Source organism: Ornithorhynchus anatinus, chromosome 5, assembly GCF_004115215.2.
Source record: "Ornithorhynchus anatinus isolate Pmale09 chromosome 5, mOrnAna1.pri.v4, whole genome shotgun sequence".
Classification (NCBI taxonomy): domain Eukaryota; kingdom Metazoa; phylum Chordata; class Mammalia; order Monotremata; family Ornithorhynchidae; genus Ornithorhynchus; species Ornithorhynchus anatinus.
In genome coordinates, this window is record NC_041732.1 from 33036147 (window position 1) to 33055765 (window position 19619).

Genomic DNA, 19619 nt, shown 5'->3' on the forward strand with positions numbered 1-19619 from the left:
TGCACATTGTAAGCGCTCAATAAATACTACTGAATGAATGAAATGACTTCTTCAAGATCACACAGCACTTCAGTGGCAGAGCACGAAGTAAAATTCAGGAGCCCCAACTTTACATCCAGGGTGGTCTCCATTATTATTGCCTCCTCTTAGGTTGCTCTCACTTCATCTTTTTTTTTTTTGTGGCACTTGTTAAGCTCTTACTATGTGTCAGGTACCATAGTAAGCGCTGGGGTAGATACAAGGTTGGACACAGACCATGTCCCACATGGGACTCACATTCTTAATCCCCATTTTACAGATGAGGTAACTGGGGCACAGAGAAGTGAAGTGTCTTGCCCAAGGTCACACAGCAGACAAGTGGCAGAGGCGGCATTAGAACTCAAGTCTTTTTGATTCCCAGGCCTGTGCTCTATCCCCTAGGCCTCGCTGCATTCCTGGCTGCTGAAATTTACCACACCTATCAGAATGGGGTTAAAACTGTCTGTGGGGCAAGTTTGGGGGGGGGGATTAGTGGGAAAGGACCTCTTCAGAGATTTATGAACTGGAAGTGCAGAGAAACTAATTTCAGTCCTGGAAAGACAATGGCAACAAGTTAAATCACCTGCTCTAATGGCAACGGTTGAAAACCACCAAGTCAGGACTTCCTCTGGAGACTATTTTTTAAAAAAAATGGTATTTGTTAAGCACTTACTATCTGCTGAGACAGATACAAGCTGCTCAGATTGGACATAGTCCCTGTCCCACATGGGGCTCACAGCCTTAATCCCTGTTTTACAGATGAGGTAAGTGAGGCACAGAAAAGTGAAGTGACTTGCCCAAGGTCACACAGCAGACAAAGGGTGGAGCCCAGGATCAGAATCCGGGTCCTTCTGACTCCCAGGCCGGTGCTCTATCCACTAAGCCACACTGCTTTTTCAGGTTTTGGCCATTCATTCAATAGTATTTATTGAGCGCTTACTATGTGCAGACCACTGTACTAAGCGCTTGGAATGTACAATTCGGCAACAGATAGAGACAATCCCTGCCCAATGACGGGCTCACAGTCTAATGGGCTCTCTCACCTTTAGGGCCAAGAGACAATTATTAGCTTAATGAGAACTAAGTGCCAAACCCCACGGCCAGGCAGGCCCTGGAGCAAGAATTCCTAGAGCTCCCATTCAGGGAAGCACTTGACTCCCTGGGAGGGAGAGGAGAAGCACCAAGCCAGCAAAGATAAGGGTGTTTTGGAGTCAGACAAATTCAGGAATCCCTTTGATTGCTGAAATTCCCCTCCCAGATCCCCAGATAAAGACAGTGAGTTGGAGGGTATCACCGGCTCTTGGAGAGGAGCAGAGTTCCAGCAGAGGTGTGGAAGCGGCTGGTTTTATGCCGCTTGTTCAGCAGCGACTGCCGGACTTTGAGCTCGTTGAAAAGGTGAAACACCTTCCATCTGAGACTCTTGTCACCAAATCAGATTTCCTGTTGGAATTTATGGAGGACGTCCAAGGAGTTCACAGACACCTTCCAACTAGAGAGTTCCTATTCCCCCTCACCTCATAAAACTTCTGTAAAGATCCCACCAGACACAGTTTCAGACTGTCCACGATCTCCTGATGCGGCATCTGGAAAACCACCCTGGAATACCACTTGGTGAAGGAGCTGTGAAGGAGAGAAAGATGGAGGAAATGAAACGGGAGCACACACATTCCAAGTTTTATGACTGGTCCTCAAAAATCTCCAACTGCTGCCCATCTATCTCTGCAACAAACAGAAACTCCTTACCATTGACTTTTAGGCATTCCATCAGCTCACCCCCTCTTTGCTTACCTCAGTCATCTCCTACCTCAACCTAGCTCACACACTGCACTCCTCTAATGTCCACCTACTCGCCGTTCCCTGATCTCATCTCTCTCGCCGTCGACCCTTCGCTCATGTCCTCCTTTCTGACTGGCGCTCGCTCCGCCTTCTTCTCCAAAAGGCCACCGCTCTCCCCATCTTCAAAGGCCTACTAAAATCACACCTCCTCCAAGAGGCCTTCACTTCACCACGCTGTTCACCCTCCCTTCTGCCACCTATGGACTTGGATCTTTACCCCTTAAACACTTTGATACTCACAACACCCACGCACACATCCGTATGCTCTTCTGCTTCCTCTACCTGTAATTTCATTCATTCATACAATAGTATTTATTGAGCGCTTACTATGTGCAGAGCACTGTACTAAGCGCTTGGAATGTACAATTCGGCAACAGATAGAGACAATCCCTGCCCATTGATGGGCTTACAGTCTAATCGGGAGAGACAGACGGACAAAAACAAAAGCAATAAAAATAGATAAATAGAATCAGAGATAATGTATTTTAATGTCTGCCTCTTCCACTAGATTTTATGCTCCTTGATGGAAGGGATCATGTCTACCAACTCTTAGTACAGTGCTTTGAATGCTCAACAAATGCCACTGACTGCCTGACTGATCAACTGGTCTGTGCCACTTGAGTGCCAATTTTTGGAGGGCATATATAGGGCTGATCACATCTAGCCCATCATTGGCCAGGGATTTTCTCTACTTGTTGCCGAATTGTACATTTCAAGCGCTTAGTACAGTGCTCTGCACATAGTAAGCACTCAAAAAATACTACTGAATGAATATTACCCAGTAGATCATTCAAAAATACCCCAAATCAATCACACCACATTTAGGGCAACTCTGATGCACCTACACGTAAGACCAAGATTATTGTAAGCAGCGTCCTCCCTGGCTTATCCCTGGCCCATGCTGAGTGCCATCTCTGCGTGCCAAGCCCTGAAATCTTGAAGCTACTGTAGAAGAAATGAATGGTGCAGATTTCACAGACATAAGTAATGCACTTTGGGACTTCTTGCATGAAGAGGGCCATGGACAATACAACTTCAAGGCATGGAAATCCATTCAAGTTCAGGGCTTCTGTATAGATAACACAGATAAAAGGTGAATCCCTTTTTGAGGCTCTGTCCAGAAAAATCTGGTTCACCGATGACCTCTATCTTACTCCTCTTATATCTCCTGGTTGTCTCAGACACTGTGGCCACTCCCTTCTCCTGGTAACACTCTCTAACCCTATTTGGACAGAAATAATTCTCTCCTAGGTTTCCTTTTACCTCTCTCAGTCTCGAGTGTTCTTCCTCCATATGCCACCTGCTAAATGTGGGCATCCCGTAGATGTTAAGTTCCTCTTGGGCAGGGATTGCGAGTACCAACTCTGTTGTACTGTACTTTCCCAACACTTAGTACAGTGCTCTGCACACCATAAGCACTCAATAAATAGGACTGATTACTTGATTGACTGATTGATTGACCCTTCCAAGCTCTTTCCTGGGCCCCCTTCTCCATCACTTTATGCTCCCTCTCTCAGGGAGCTCAACCTCTTTCCTGGCTTGAACTCCCATCTCTATGCAGATGACTTCCCAAATCTACCTCGCTAGCCCTGATTTACCATCTCCACCACAAACTCTCACATTTCCTCTCGCCTCCAGAACATCTCTAAGACCGACTAACACTTCAAGCTCAATGTGTCTAAAACAATCTCTCCTCTTACTTCCCCAATCCTCTCCTCCATCGAATTTTCCCATCAAAGTTGACAAAACCACCATCCTTCCCATCTTTGAGGCTCACATTATCCTTGACTCTACCCTCTCTTTCAAATTCCACATTCAGTCTGGTTCTAAAGCTTGCTGATTTTTCTTCCACAACACTTCCAAGATCCGCTCCCTCTCCTCCATCCCAGTGGCCACCATGCTGAACTAGGTGCTTGCCATTTGCCAGTTTGACTACTTTATCAGCCTCCTCACTGGTCTCCCTACTTCCAGTTTTTCCCCTCTTCAGCACATATTTCATCCTGCTGCCCAAATTGTTTTTCTGCAGGTCTCCTCAAATATCTTCTACTGGTTACCCATTGCTCGCCACAACAAACAGAAACTCCTGCTTTGAGTTTTGAGCCACTCAAGCAGGTCTCACCCCTCTGCTTATTCATCCTCTTCTCCCATCACGCCCAGCTTACATTCCCCTCAAGCTTACCTACTCACTGTGCCTCACTTTCACCTCGCCCACCTCTGAACCCTTCCTTACATCCTTTCTCCATCCGGGAACTAGCTCCCCCTTTATAGCCATCTAACCACAGCTCTTCCCATCTTCAAAGCCCTTCTGAAACCTCAATTCTTCCAGGAAGTCTTCCCTAATTTCTCCTCTCCTCTATTTTTATCTCCACAATTAGCAGCCCAACATTCAGCACCAACCGAGCACTTGTATACTCCCCACACCTGTAGCACTTTTGTACACACCCTATTACTTAAGCTCTCACTCACCCATACATCTGTATTTCTTCTTCCTATTGTCTCTGTTTTAGGTCGGGCTCCCCTGCTAAACCGTAAACTCTTCAAGCGCAGGGATTGTGTCTACGACCCCTACTCTGCTCTCCCAACTGCTCGGTACAATGCTCTGCACACAGGTGGCACTCGATGAATCCTATCGATTGACCGAATCCACTGTTTTTATTGACTGACTGATTGTTCACAACACTGGGCTTTTAGTTCCACGGGTACAACTCAAGCTTCCAATTCCTGGCTGCCTATGACTTCAAGAGATGCCCACACTACGGATTCAAAAACACACCACCCGGTCTCCAACTCATGCTGTTTAGACTGCTGGGTCTGGGAGAGAAACCCTGAACCGTAAATCAAGAGACAAGGGTCCTGCCTTAAATAGCAGCAAAATGCCAACCACCACATTACCGGACAAATGAGTGTCCCTAAGTAGGTGTGAGTTTCCAGTGAGGCAACACAGGGAGATGTGGTGAAAAGACAGAGTGGAACCAGGGTAACAGGAGCACTTACAGATTGATGCTTGCGACAAAGCCAACCACAGAACGCATGCCCTTGTTGGGGTCATGGTAAACATCCATCCCGATCACCATCAGTTGTTTCTGTGAAAGAAATTGAGATCGTTTAGCACTTCCTCCCCTCAAAAAAAGGCCCAAGGAAGACTGTCAAGGGGGGCAGGTCCCCCTTCCCTGGCTTTTACTCCCCACAAAGGGCAGAGGAAGAGACCACGTTGAGCTTGGGGAGGGAAAACAGAAGTGGGATAGGAAAGGGCCGGGGATGTGGTCTCAGCCCACTCACCAGCGGAATGTCCAGGCTCCAGAGCTCTCCCCCTAATTTGCAGTTAATCTGCAGCAGGATTTTCTGAGCCACACTCCTGAGCTTGGTAGGTTGGGCTATGGTTCGGGCATTAATGACCTGCAAAGAAGGGACCAAAAGAGGCCGGGGAAAGCGGATTACCAATTTATTCTGGAAATGGGAACTAGCTTCTGGAACAGCTCTCCACCTAGATCAACTTGGTTTTATATACTAGGATGGGGGAAATACTTTGGGGTAAATAATCCCAGCGCGAAAAACTCGCTTTCCCCTCTCAAAGTAAGTCCAATAAGGGCTTTGTTTAGTCATTCAATCATATTTATTGAGGGCTTACTGTGTGCAGAGCACTGTACTAAGCACTTGGGAGAGTACACTATAACAATAAACAGACACATTCCCTGCCCACAACGACCCTATAGTGTGTGTGTGTGTGGGGAGATATTAATATAAATAAATTACAGACATGTACGTAAGTGCTGTGGGGCCGGGAGGGGGGGATGAATAAAGGGCTTGAGATGCTAGGCACAGAAAATGAATCTGTGAATCTGACTGTTGCAAACATTACACCCAGGACAACGAAATGGAGAGTCGTAGTCTCTGAGGTGCCCATACGTAGCTGCGTTCCGACAAAATTTTTGGAGTCCTGCTCGGACCCGTGTCCTCTTCCTCCATTCCGAGGGTTCGAAAGGGTTGCACACTCCCCAATCCCAGCTCACCTGTGAGGGTACCGGTTTCTGCACACAGCATAACTTTTTGATGGCTCCATAGAGGTCGTCCCTTGAGCCCATTATGATGCAAACCACCATCTGCACCTTCCCCTTCAGGAAGCAGAACAGACAAGTCAGAAGGGTTGGATCTGCCCAGGACGGGTTCCTGCCTCTGCCATGTCAAGGCGACCACACCCTGTTGAGCTAGAACTTACTGATCAGAGTAAGACCGCAACTGGGGAAAAGAGCATTTTAGTTTCCAAGGAAACACTCATCCAAAAGGCATATCAGCTTAGTTCAGTGATTTTTCCCAAGATAAAAAAAAAAAAAAAATTGAACAAAAAACAGTTCCAAGCTGCTATTCTAAGGGATAGCAGAAGGACCAGCTTAGACAAATATGCTCCTATTCTAAAAAGGTTCTTTACATGAGACTAGTCTCCGTGGGGCATCAGAAATTGCAATGACACAAAACTTGTCATCACGAGTGCCACAGAAAAGGCATGTGACTGCAAGAAGAGGCTAACAACCTTCTACACAACTCCAGGGTTGGCTCCTCACTTAGCAAGTCAGCCATTTCGGGAAACCTTTCTCTCTCTGTCCCAAACCCATCCCCCTGTTTAGAAACAGACACAAATTGGCAAGCTGAATTGCTGAGCTGTTAATTGCTATGACTCGCCCAAACCCAGTGAACCCAGATGACTGTCAAAGTCCTCCGTTGTTGGGGACTCTGTCAAGCCTGGCACCGGGGCGACTTGAGCGTAAATCCCCGACCAGGCCGGGCAGTGACATTTGGGTCCAAGGAGCTGGAAACCGAATATTTACAGGGTGGTTCCCGGCATAAAAATGTTATTTCTACAATCCAAACTGAGAGCCAGAACGTGCAATTAAACCCCCTGCAAGAACGTGATGACACCACACCGAGGGCAGGAGACCGCAAGGAAAGGGACAAACGGGAAAGTCTGAGAGGGCAACTCGTGATGCTAAGTGGGAAATGATGGTTAACGGGCCGGGGCCTAGCACCGCGACCCTTCGTGTGACTCCCTCCCCCGAGCAGGGCCCAGCTTCTTGAGGATCGGCAACTGCATTCTCTCCGTCGAGTGTGCGAGAGCAGGTTCTTTTGCTCAGCTTCGCTGAGTCTACTCAGTTTGAAACAACCTACTCACCTCAACTCCCAGCACGGATCTGAGGGTCCGGATGTAGGTCTCGGTCCGTTCATCCTTCAGCTCTATCCAGGCAGGGGGGCTTATCTGCATGCCAATGGGGCCGGAGACTTTCTCTAACATGCTGACCAGCTCGCGAGCTTGATCCACCGCTCGTTTAGGGTAAAACAGTGTCCAGAAATGCATGGGGACCTGGGGACAGTCATCATCATCATCACCACCTCCAACGGTATATATTGAGCGCTTACTGTGTGCAGAGCACTGTACTAAGTGCTTCGGAGGGTACAATACAACAGAGGTGGTAGACGCGTTCCCTGGCCACAACGAGCTTACAGTCTAGAATGGGAGACGGATATTAATATAAATAATGTATAATAGTCACAACTCCTTTAGGACAACAAAGCCATTCATCGTGGCCCCATAACAGACAGACCCCACTGTTGTCAGACTGCTGCAAACCGACTGCTCTGAGCTACCTTTTCAATCCCCCAGGGTTCTGCGGTTCCTTCCCAAGAATATACTTCCCCTTTGCCCCCGCTCTGGTGAAGCAGCGTGCCTTAGCGGATAAAGCATGGGCCTGGGGGTCAGGAGGACCTGGGTTCTAATCCTGCCTCCACCATATGTCTGCTGTGTGGCCGTGGGCAAGTCGCTTCACTTCTCTGCGCCTGTTACCTCATCTGTAAAATGAGGATTAAGACTGTGAGCCCCATGTGGGACAGGGACTGTGTCCAATCTAATTCGTCACTACCCCAGTGCTCAGAACAGTGCTTGGCACGTAGTAAGCGCCTAATAAATACCATAATATTACCTTGATTAATTCAAATCTGGGGCAGCAGTCATTTCCGATTCACAGCGACTCTTTGGATATATTTTCAGCACTTAGTACAGTGCCTGGCACATAAAAGGCGCTTAACAAATACCATAATTATTATTACTTCCTCCAGAACATCCTGTTTTCGGCCATAATCTGTAACCCTTCTAATGGTTCTTCCATTATCTTTGTTATGGTGCTGGTGTCCCTCATCCACGTTTTCCCTGGACTTTTCCTAGCATTAGTGTCTTCTCCAGAGAATCCGTTCTCCTGATTATGTGTCCAAAATATGCGAATCTAAGTCGAGTCTACTATTAAACAAACCTGTGCTAACTCACAGATGACAAACAGCAACCATTCCCTCTCCTAGACTAGATGACTCCAATTGCTTGTGGCCTTGGGGCCTGCACCTGTGCTGCCGGCTTTGAGGCCGGCGCCAAGGAGACGCAGTGACCACACCGGACACGATCGCTGACCCCAGACAATTTGGGTGGATGTCCTCGGTCACAAAGAAGAGGAACTAGAATCCTCTTGCTGCTTCTCCGCCCACCTGGAGGGAGCACGGCATTTTCGTGACCGCTACGTAACCACTTACAGTCGAGATGGAAGCTTCTCTAGTTATCTCCTTGGTCCAGTTTAATTCTTGGGATGGGAGAAATGAAGAACTTTGCAGGTTGATCCTTTCCACTGGGAGAAGTCGCCCTTCTGTCTAAAGACCGAATTAAAAATCCGAGAGAGAAAATCATGGCTTTGATCCCTTAGAGTCAGAGCCCTCTATTTGCCAAGGGTGGTGTGACTGTAACACATCGCTCGGCTGCAGGGATTTGCCCTCACTAGTGTGTTGAGAGATGCCATGTCGGGGAAAGTATAGGTATCGGGGGTCAAGGAAACAATGTAGTCAACAGTTCATGCCAACATGGAGACCGAGAAAAACGGTGCCCATCTGGGCAGGAAATGCAGGAAGAATCTCTAGGGGGTATTCCAAGGCCGAGGGAGGTCTTCAAAAGCTTTATAAAGAAAATCAGGTCATTTGGATCAGATAATGCTTGATTCCAGGCCACTAATGGGGATGAGCGAACTTCTATCTGAGTCCGCTGTGCCAAGGGAATGCCATACGCTTGGGTGTCGCCTGAACAGGTGGGGGCAAGAGGTGAAAGTCCCCATTGCTGTCTGCACTCACACTTCATCTGGGATCTTTGCGTGGAGGAGGGGGAAAGAAGGCAAACGACCCCATACACATAAACACCCTCCACTGTAACTTTGCCAGTACGGTTCGGTTACCACTAATGACACTAACGACACAGGAGGTAAAAGCTGATGGTGTTAAGGATAGTGGGCCAAAGATAAAATTTCACCTCAGCCCAGATCTACTGAAGATATAGGAAAAAGAATGACTCTGTTAAGAAAATACACTGAAAAGGGGAAAAATAAAAGAGAAATGGCATGTGTTCCTTAGGGCAGACTTTCTTCAAACTTTGATCCCTCAGGTGCCAATGCAAGGAAAGGAGTAACAGTCTGAGGGGGACACTGAAAGGAAGCCAGCAATGTCTTGAAGAAAGAGCAAGGGTTTGAAAATAGCACGGGAATCAAAGGACATGGTGTGTGACAAGGTGTGTGCGGGGAGGAGTGGGGTGAGGATAGAGAGGAACTGGGAGTGGGAAGTGAGGAAGTGGAATAGAGAGGAACTGGGAGGGGAAACATTTATTAAAAAAAAACCTTAAAGCCCACCCAAATCAGATGCCAAATTGGGACCTACTGGCTGAAAACTGAATATCGCTGGCCTGGGGCTGGGGAAACTCTGTCAAAGTCATCAGGAAATGAAATGAAGGGGAATACGATAAAGGGAAAAACAACAATTACAGGGCTCCCAAGGTAGCATATGCAGCATTATAACACAGTTTTCAAGCCTATTTCCCCGTTTCCACCATCCTTCTACTTGCCTTATATATATCTTTATCTAGGCACAGGCCCCAGCGTGTCAATTCGTGGCTGGCGGCCTCGTTTTGGGTGATTTTTTGCAGCAGGATTTGCAGTGAAATGTGGTGCTGCTTAGGGCTGAGGTTGATCTGTTGGATCACATCCTAAATGGAGTAAAGAAAGGAAAAGGAAAATGAACGAGGAGTCATGCTGGTGTCCTAACTAATCTAGGGCTAGATGAGTCTTCCACTTTTAAAAGATTGGCATATTATGAACACCAAACCCACAAAAATCACAGATAAAAATGCTCCTAGGAATTAATGCTGCCAAAAGTCAGAATTCCAAGCAACTTCAAGGACACTTTACTTGACCTCCTCTACCTTCACCTTCCCGAAAGGTAAGCAGAAGCAGATCTTTTCTCACTAAAATTTAGTTTAAAATTTTTTTAATTAAAAAAAGTCCAGATAAATTCATTTAAAGACACCCCCCCACCCTCCCACCACACATACACACACACAAACCCAGCCCTGAAATTAAAGTTGTTGTAAGGTTCCACCTGGGTTAAGCTGTTTAGCTGAAGACTTCACTGCACCAGAGATGAATTATTCCCATTTAACGACTGAAAAGCTGAATGTGCCAACCCCCACCTTGTTGTGAACCCTATCTTAAATTGGGATTCTAAGCCAACCTCCTTCCCTTTCTCTCCATAAAATCAACAAATCCAATATGAGGCACGTGAGGACCCAAAATATCTGTGTGATGGGGTTCATATCAATCAACCAATTGATGGGGTATTATTGAATACTTACTGTGTGTGGAGCACTGTAAGAAGCGCTTGGGAAAGTACAATACAAAAGAGTTGGGGAGACACGATCCCTGCCCACAAGGGGTTTACAGTCTAGAGGAGTTTTCAGAAGGTGCAAGACCCTTGTTGGAAACTGTTATAAGCAGTTGGGATCGATTAGTCAATCAGGGCCTCTGGTATGGCAGCTGTCAAATGGAACTAAAGATGAGGCATCAGGACGATCCCTTTTCCTTCACACTGGATGTCGGACTCCACCCTCCTATTGAGAGACACTAACTCCACAGATTTGAGGGGGCCGACTGCTTCCCCCGTCCCTTCCCTGACAAGAAACGCCCGTCTTGTCCCTCAGATGGAGTCTCCCATCGGGAACGTTGGAGGATCCTCAGTCCTGAGGCTTGCGGACCAAGAACATACCATGTGAAGGAATTGATTACACCGACAGTAGCCTGCACGGCGGCCCCCTCACGCTCCCGTCCCTGCCAGTCATGTTCTCGCAGCGCCTGAGCGCAATGAGCGAGTATGTGGGCAGGAGTACAGCCTGCTGCAAATCATGCGGTCTCTGCCCACGTCAGTGGGCTCCACGTCTCCTGATTCCCAGAGCCGGGCTCTTTCCACTGGACCAACAGTAGGGCTGGTCCCCTAGAACTGGCCGGTGGACGCCGGTGGTACGAGGAGCTGTCCGCACAGAGACTCCACTTCACGTCTGCTCTCTTGTACTGTACTCTCCCAAGTGCTTGGTACAGTGCTCTGCACATTGTAAGTGCTCAATAAATACTACTGATTGATTGACTGACTGGCCTCCATCCAACCAGGCCACGGCACCCAGCTCTGTTGCCTGGAGGCAGGGAAGGAAAGCAGGTTCACTGTAAGCTCCTAATGGGCAGTAAACCTGTCTACCAACTCATAGTGTACTCTCCCAAGTGTTAGTACACAGTTCTGCAAACAATAAGCACTCAATAAATAGCACGGATCAATTTCCCTCTGCCACCCAGCTTTTTCCATATTAGTCACCCAAGACCTTCAAAGAGTCAGTCAATTGTATTAACTGAGCACTTACTTTGTGCAGAGCACTGTTCCAAGTGCTGAGCGGAGGGGGTGACAATATAACAGACATATTCCCTGGCCACAATGAGCTTACAGTCTAGAGAGTGAATAGACCAAAGCCTCTGAGAAAAGTCAGAATTTTCAGTGCTTTAAAAAGTTGCTATTTATACATCACGGACCAGATAACAGTTACTTGAAAAACGCTCCTTCTTCAGAGAGGGCAATTTGTTTTTGTTGGGGTTTGTTTTTTTAAATCACATAATCATCCTGCCTATTTCTCTAGCATTTTTCTCCAAGAAACTCAGGCCTCTTCTGACCCTTGATCCTTTGCATTAATGTCATGCTAGGGGAAGATGGGAAGGGAGCATGGTCAAGGATTATCCTTCAGCTTTCTGAGGGGAAACACAGGGCCAGAGAGAAAAAGTGTTCAAAATCCTAACGACTAACTGCAAGTTAAAATGGGGATTCATTATCTGTTCTCCCTTCTACTTCAGACCATTAGCCCCCATGAGGGACAGGGATCGGGTCTGACCTAATTAACTCGTACCTACCCCAGCATTTCGAACGGTGTTTGACACATAGTGAGCAAGTTAGAAGTTAGAGAAGAGCGAGAAGGCCATTTCCCACTCCAACTCTCTATCCACAAGCTGCTTCCCGCGCCTTGCCCCCCTGACGGTAACGCAGGGTCAAGCACGGCCCAATTCCTACCTTCATGGCTCGGAAGTCCTTCCTCATTTTCTCTGGGATCCCGGTCATGAAGGACAGCTCTGGCAGGAGCAGGATCTCTCTCAACAGCGGCTGGAGAAAGAAAAGCAGGAAGGGTGAAGAAGATGGGGGGGAGGAGGAAAAAAATTAACCGGACCCGTTGCCGTTCCTCTCAATTAATCAAGGGTATTTATTATTGAGTGCTTATTGTGTGCACAGTACTGTACTGAATGCTCAATGACTGATCAATGATTGAAGGCAGTGTGCCTGTGCCATGGAGATAAAAAATCGAATTGGATATCACAGCAGTTGAATCTCAGGTATATCTTGTTATTATTTCTCGCTATGTCGGGGAATCGAGTTTTCGTAAACTGTATATATAAACTGGGAGAGAATGACTGAAGTAGTCGGGAGAGGAGGAGGCAGGTGAGAAAAAACTGAGAGACTCATATCCCTTTGTGCAGCCAGGGGCTTGATTGGCCAACCCGGGGCTAGCTTCAGCATTCTGGTGTTCAGGTGTGTTGACTTTAGAAAGTTGGGAGAGAGAGATATCTTATTCCTAAGGAAGCGGCATGGCCTAGTGGGAAAAGCACGGGCCTGGGAGTCAGAGGACTGGGTTCGAATCCTAGCTCTGCCGATTGCTTGCTGAAGGACCTTGGGCAAGTTACTTAACTTCTCAGTGCCTCAGTTTCCTCAACAGTAAAATGGGGATTCATTACCTGTTCTCCCTTCTACGTAAGACCAGTAGCCCCCATGAGGGACAGGGACTGTGTCTGACCTAATAAACTTGTACCTGCCCGTGCACTTAGAAGTGTTTGACACGTAGTGAGCACCTCACGGGTACCATAAAACAAACTTCAGCAGAAGAAGACTGCACACCCTCCACGGTGGGACCATCTAATGTTTAAACACTCACTTTCAGGAATGTCTTCCATTTTACCTAATCTTGGGTTGCTATTTATCTTCACTCACGAACGTTCACAACAGAAGTCACGACTAAAACGCCGGTCTTTCAAAGGAAAAGGGCCTCAATCTGACATGCAAAACACCATCCGGTCACTTAAGGACTGCTCCCCCTGGCATTAGTAGACCCAGGGTTCTTCGAGCGCCAATCCAGGCTGAGAGTTGCCATGAAGTCTGCACACCCGCAGCGTAACCCGCTCACCTTCCCGGGGACATTCCGCTTCAGGGTGGCCCTGTGGATCAAGAGGGGCTGCTCCTCATCCTTGACTGTGATCCCATAGTTTTTGCTGGAGCAAGACACAGGAAGGACAGGAGTTTTCAAAAGAGGCTCTAGCGCCGGGAGAGCGATAGGAAAAGTCTCTCGAGTATCGTACCCAGCAAAGTGGTATGACACTCTTTGATGGCTAGCCAACGGAAATGGACCACGATGTACTGATAACTGGGAAAAGGGGGATCGAGCCTCTAGATAACTTTCTTTCAGGTGCACTAGTTTAACAGTCTAGAGAAAAATTAAATTAATTCATTCAATCGTAGTTACCGAGTGCTCGCTGAGTGCAGAGCACTGCACTAAGCAACTGGGAGAGTACAATACAACAGCAGACACATTCCCTGCCCACAATAAACTTGCAGTCTAGAGAAGGGATACAGACATCAATACAAATAAATTACACATACGTAGATAACTGCTGTGGGGCTGGGAGCGGGGAAGAACCAAGAGAGCAAGTCAGGGAGATGCAGAAGTGAGTGGGAGAAGAGGAAAGGAGAGGTTTAGTCTGGGAAGGCCTCATGGAGATCTACGGTCACCGGGCACGGCCTAGTGGAAAGAGCCCATGCTTGGGAGTCAGAGGATCTGGGCTCTAACTCCGGCTCTGTCGTGTGACCTTGGTCAAGTCACTTCACTTCTCTGTGCCTCAGTTTCCTCAACTGTAAAATGGGGTTTAAGACTGTGAGCCCCATGTGGGAAAGGGATTGTGTCCAACCTAATTTTCTTGTATCTACCCCACTGCTTTGTAGAGTTCTGGCACATAGTAAGTGCTTAACAAATATCATTAAAAAAAAGATGGAGTAAAGTCATCAGCTCAAGGATTCTACATTAAACTCTATCTAACCTTCTCTCTAAGCCATCCATGCAGTTTGACCTGGCTGGTGGAAAACGAGAAACTAACCACAAGAAATATGCCAAAGAAATTATATTAAAGGAAACACAGGAAGTGTTGAGATCAGTCTTTTATAGTTCTCGCATTCTTAACCCAACCAATGAACTACCTTTCTCAACAATATTCATCAAGTTGTGCTTCCTTCCAGGACGCAAGTTCCTGCATCTCTTCAGTTTCTGAAGGGCCAAACCCAACCTCTCCCATGGCCACTTCTGACCTCTCTTACCTGTAGTACTCTAAGAAGGTGATTTCCTTCCCGTCAGACATTATGAAAGTGTTTTTGGGTGTCTTACTCCAGTCGATATCATCAATGCGGTAGGTATGGTTATTGTAACGGGTTATCACAATATGGCCACACAACTGTTTGGTGCATTCATCCTGGAAGTTCCCTCTGTTCTGCTGACACAAAGCTTGCCTTGGGGTAGAAAGGATCAAAGTCTTTTGGATTACCACACACCCAGAGCGGCGCACACTCAGGGTTGGGAGCAGTCAACCCGGTGTCAGGAAATCTACTGTCTAGCCTCAGCTCTCCCTCCAACTCGCTGATATAACTTGAGAAAAGTCAACCTCTGTGGGCCTTGGTTCTTCCTAAGGCCGTGAGAAGCTAGAACATGGGGCTGGGAGTTAGGTCATGGGTTCTAATCCCGGCTCTGCCTCCTCTAGTCTGTGACCTTGGGCAAGTCACTTCACTTCTCCATACCTCACCTGTAAAACGGGGATTGAGACCGTGAGCCCCGCATGGGACAGTAATTGTGTCCAACACGAGTTGCTTGTATCCACCCCACGGCTTAGTACAGCGCCTGGCACACTGTAAGCACTTAATTACCGTCATCATTATTATTATTATTCCAAGGGTTACAATATTCCACTACCCCACCCGATCTACAAATGGCAATGATTAAATGGATTTAAATTACATTCTGACTCTACCCCACCTGATCTACAAATGGTGATGATTAAATGGATTTAAATTACATTTTGAACTTATTAAGTTCTTGGAGCTTCTTGGAGAAAATACGTTGCCAAATCACCATTATTACATGATGCTTCACAGGGGACGAGCTCCTGATCAGCACTCATTAAATCACATTTCTCTCCATCCGAAGAAAAGAAGCGGGGCAGAGGAAACGGAAGAACAACTGGCCCAGGAAGTCTGCTGCCTGGCCAAGCACAATGACAAGGGTGAACTCCCCATCAACCACAAGGATGCCTGTCCCCTCCTGGCTTGGGAAAAGCTTCTTCACTAGGCATTTCCAACTTGCCGCCTCCGGACTGCGTGTCGCCGTGAGCTTGTCTGCATCGCGTAGGACACCTGGCCACAGCAGGGATCGGGAGGAGAAACAGGCAGAGCGAGGCACCTAGCCCCGACCTCTGCTACGACCTGGCCCCTTGCTCCTGCTCCGAAGAGAAGGGGCGGCTGCTACTCCAGCCGCTGCTCTCCGGGACCGTGGGGTATGTTTGGTGCTCAGCCCCCTCCCCAGGCCAGAAATTCTGGACGGCGGAGGCAGCAGCAGCTCCTCCGGGCTGGAGGGAAGAGCCGGTCTGCTCTGCAGAGTCAGTTTCTACTGCTGACAAATGGAGAGATCACCTGGGTGTAAGAGGTTGGGGGGGGATGTGTGTGTGTGGGTGTATGTATTCATATACCTAAGTTCACGTGTGTCACGGTGGGCTGTAGTATACGAGGTTTACGAAAGTGTGGTGGAAGGGGGATGTGTGTTTGCGTATGTGTGTGTTGGGGTGAGAGCCGGGGGGAAGGGTAGCACAGGGGTTCTTGCCTGTCTCTGTCTGTTTCTGGGACAATTTCATTTTAACCTTCCCTGCCCTCTCCTCTTCCCTAATTTTGGACCAAAATCTGGTCTACTGTCACCGTCCGGTATCACCGTATCCGGGAGAACATAAAGAAAAGTTGCTTGCTTTCTTTAATAATAAGCAGTAGGATGCTAATGATTTCATAAGGAATGTATTAGTAAATTGCAATTATTTGAAAAGGAGGTCTGCTTTGCCTTCAATGGTCCCCTTTGGGTACACTCCCCCGCCCCCCCACTCTCACTCTTTCCTTTCAACCAGCATATCTGAATGCAATTTGCGGGACCCTTAACAGAATGGGGCGTCTACCTTCCAGCAATTTTTGAAGTGAAATGTTACTTGGGCTCTGCTAAGAATTGCTATTTCCCAATCTTCCTCTTTCTTGTTTCCTTCTCACCTGTTTTCCCAACTGCTCAATGAAGAATAAAAGAGTCAGCAAAGGTCACCGGACCCACTTATTCAATAGTATTTATTGAGCACTTACTATGTGCAGAGCACTTACTGTGCTACGGGTTAGAGACCACTCTGCCCCATGCAAGATACCAAACGGTGCTCTGAGCACCCCGACTCCCCTCGATTCAACCCACGGTCTCGGTGCTGTGTATCTGAACCTTGGGAAAGGGGAACACACTTCATCGACTAGGTCTTCCTTCGGTCTCTGGGCAGAAGCCCGTCTGCCGCCAGATGTCCAGAGCATCCGGAGGATGTTCAAACCGGATCCCGCTGCCCGATCACTCACATGATATCTAGGACGCAGTCATTCCGAATGACCTTGTGGGAGACATCCGCTAGCAGGAAGAGCCCTCCGTCTGTCCTTCGGATGCTCGCGGCGTAGCCCGGCCAGATCTGTAACCTTAAACCAGAGATGAGGGCCCTCGGTCACTCGCCGTTCTTGGGAAAGTGCCCGGATGCGCTCCTCTGATCGGACAGGACTGAGTAGGTGCCGATCGGTCGTGACACAGACTCAAAGTTGGAATGGCACCGGTCGTTGTCTCAGGGAGGGCAACTGCAAAAATCATCTTAAGGACAAAACGGCGAGTCCAAGCCTGGGAATCAGGTGGTCATGTGTTCTAATCCCGGCTCCGCCACTTGTCTGCTGTGTGACCTCGGGCAGGTCACTTCACTTTTCTGGGCCTCAGTTACCTCATCTGTTAAATGGAGATTGAGACTGGGAGCCCCACGTGGGACCAGGGGACTGTGTCCAATCCAATTTGCTTGTATTCATCCCAGTGCTTAGTACAGTGCCTGGCACATAGTAAGCGCTTAATATATTCCATAATTACTATTGAGAAGCACCGTGGTCTAGTAGATAGAACACAGGCTTGGGAGTCAAAAGGCTCCACCACTTGTCTGCTGTATGACTGTGGGCAAGTCACTTTACTTCTCTGTGCCTCGGTAATCTCATCTGTAAAATGGGGATTAAAACTGTGAGTCCCAAGTGGGTCAGGCCCTGTATCCAACCTGATTAGTTTGTATCTACTCTGGTGATTAGTACAGCGCCTGATACATATTAAGGGCTTAACAAGCACCACAATCATTATTAATAAATCTGGGGCACCCACCTGTGCTGCTGCAGAAACATCGCATTTGTCGGATCATAGTAATTTCTCCCCACCAGCTTCATATCTAAAAGTTTCATCACTCTGAAAGAGACACCCAGGATGAGTTTTCAATCCAAAAGATAAAAGCTCAGGAGTGCCTTGGGCACTCTGATTACGTGCCTTGAGGCTTAAAAGACCCCAAGTGAGTGCTCTTCTGCATGATCAATCTATTTTTTTTGACAAAGTTGAAATAAATCTGTCACAAACAATGACCATCTCATACTTGCACTGACCACCTCACTACAACACCCTTATTAATGAAACAAATGGAAAATTCAGTTTATTCCCTGGAATCGTTAAAGCATCTACCAACTATGAAGAGATAGGACTGAATGGGAGACACTTTTCTGGGTTTTAGAATGTCATTCTTCTTTCTCGACAGAACAAAACCCTTCCTCCAGTCCCAGTAACCTGGTCAGTTGAGCGATTCAGCTTTGCGGTGGTTACTAGCTGGTTTGCAATGCAACCCCGTGAGGTTCCAGGTTTGCTCTGGCAGATGTGGCCTGCCAGGGGCTTTTACGGGTCAGGGCGGGAAGCACTCCTGGGGCACTCCCCCTGTTGTGCAAATCACAACCTTTTCATGCCTGAGGAAGGAGGACGACAAAGAGGGTGAGACAAAAGGTCTGCGTGTATTCCCCGGCCCATGTGTGCCTGCTCGGGAAGCAGATGGGGACTAGAGAGAAGGACTGGGCTCCTATGTACTCCTCATTCCTTGGATTTCCTGAACAAAAACACCTGGGATCAAATGAAGTAGAGGCTGGACGTAAAGTTCCATAAAAAAGAACAGAGGGAGGGGACCCCGGGGGAGAATGGCTTTGGGAAAATTACACAGTACCTGGCAAAAGAGTAAGAGCATTTTGCAGGCGACCATCCAGAATCTCTTAGAGAAATGAGAAGGCCTGAAGAAAATGCTTTCTACACATTATCTCCCCACAGGTCTTTGAACATAGGACCGGGCCTCCCCTATGCAAGTTGAACAGTTTCAGAAGTTACAAAATTCTCCAAACGAGCTTACTGCAGATTTGAATCCCAACAAGACTCTTCTTTACCCTGTCTCCTCCTCTTGTTTCCACGGATCCAACCCTACATTCCGAGGTCTTCTGGAGTGTATTAGCAACTTAGAATGGGGCTCCCTAGTAAAACAATAGAAGGGGAAGTGGCCAGGTATCCTAACTCTTCCCCTGTCGCCTTCCCAGCATCTCCTTACCGTCTGAAGACCACATTATAGAATGGAATGCACAGATCAGAGCTAGGCTCAAGGATCTTGGTCAACTGAATCTTGATGGTGACTTCAACTCCGTCAGTCCTTCTCACTGTCTTCAATTCAACCGTCTAGCAGGGCAAGAGACACGGGATAATCAGAAAAAGGTGCAAAATCCAAAATCCCACCCATCCCTTCACCTGCCCTAGCTGTGTCCTTGAGACCTCCATGAAATGATTACATTACTGCTCCCCTGCCAGTTAATAGCCTTAACTGAGGGGCCTCCGCATGCAGAGCCTTGTTCTATAACTTTAAGGAGTTACAAAGACCCTGCGTCGATCCCTGAGCTTAAAATCTAAAAGGAGAGACAGGAAAGATATGGATACCCAAACATACGAATAAATCAAACGGTAATCCACACGGGTTTGGCATTTTAGCCTGATTCTACAAAGACCCCTCACTTAGGTTAGTTTGGCTTTTCGTAGTTCCTGGCGCCAACCTGAGATTTTGAGAACGGCTTAACAGACCAAGACACCCAAGGACAACAACTGCAAGTCCTATAAATCCAAAGCGGGGGACGACGGTCTAGTTGTC

The 19619-nt window shown here is 47.7% G+C and overlaps 1 protein-coding gene across 1 annotated transcript in view; it reads right to left on the bottom strand.

Annotated features, from left to right (window-relative positions):
* The window catches only part of PIWIL2 (piwi like RNA-mediated gene silencing 2), a 46699-nt gene that overhangs the window by 16431 nt on the left and 10649 nt on the right, over positions 1 to 19619 (bottom strand). The window contains exons 7-19 of the mRNA XM_039912003.1: positions 19032 to 19156; positions 17786 to 17866; positions 16963 to 17076; positions 14644 to 14832; positions 13463 to 13547; positions 12301 to 12390; positions 9763 to 9907; positions 8422 to 8531; positions 7019 to 7207; positions 5865 to 5966; positions 5134 to 5250; positions 4849 to 4937; positions 1533 to 1638 (exon numbers count right to left, since the gene is read on the bottom strand). Coding sequence (XP_039767937.1) covers positions 1533 to 1638; positions 4849 to 4937; positions 5134 to 5250; positions 5865 to 5966; positions 7019 to 7207; positions 8422 to 8531; positions 9763 to 9907; positions 12301 to 12390; positions 13463 to 13547; positions 14644 to 14832; positions 16963 to 17076; positions 17786 to 17866; positions 19032 to 19156 — 1542 coding nt within the window. The remainder of the gene's footprint in view (positions 1 to 1532; positions 1639 to 4848; positions 4938 to 5133; positions 5251 to 5864; positions 5967 to 7018; positions 7208 to 8421; positions 8532 to 9762; positions 9908 to 12300; positions 12391 to 13462; positions 13548 to 14643; positions 14833 to 16962; positions 17077 to 17785; positions 17867 to 19031; positions 19157 to 19619) is intronic.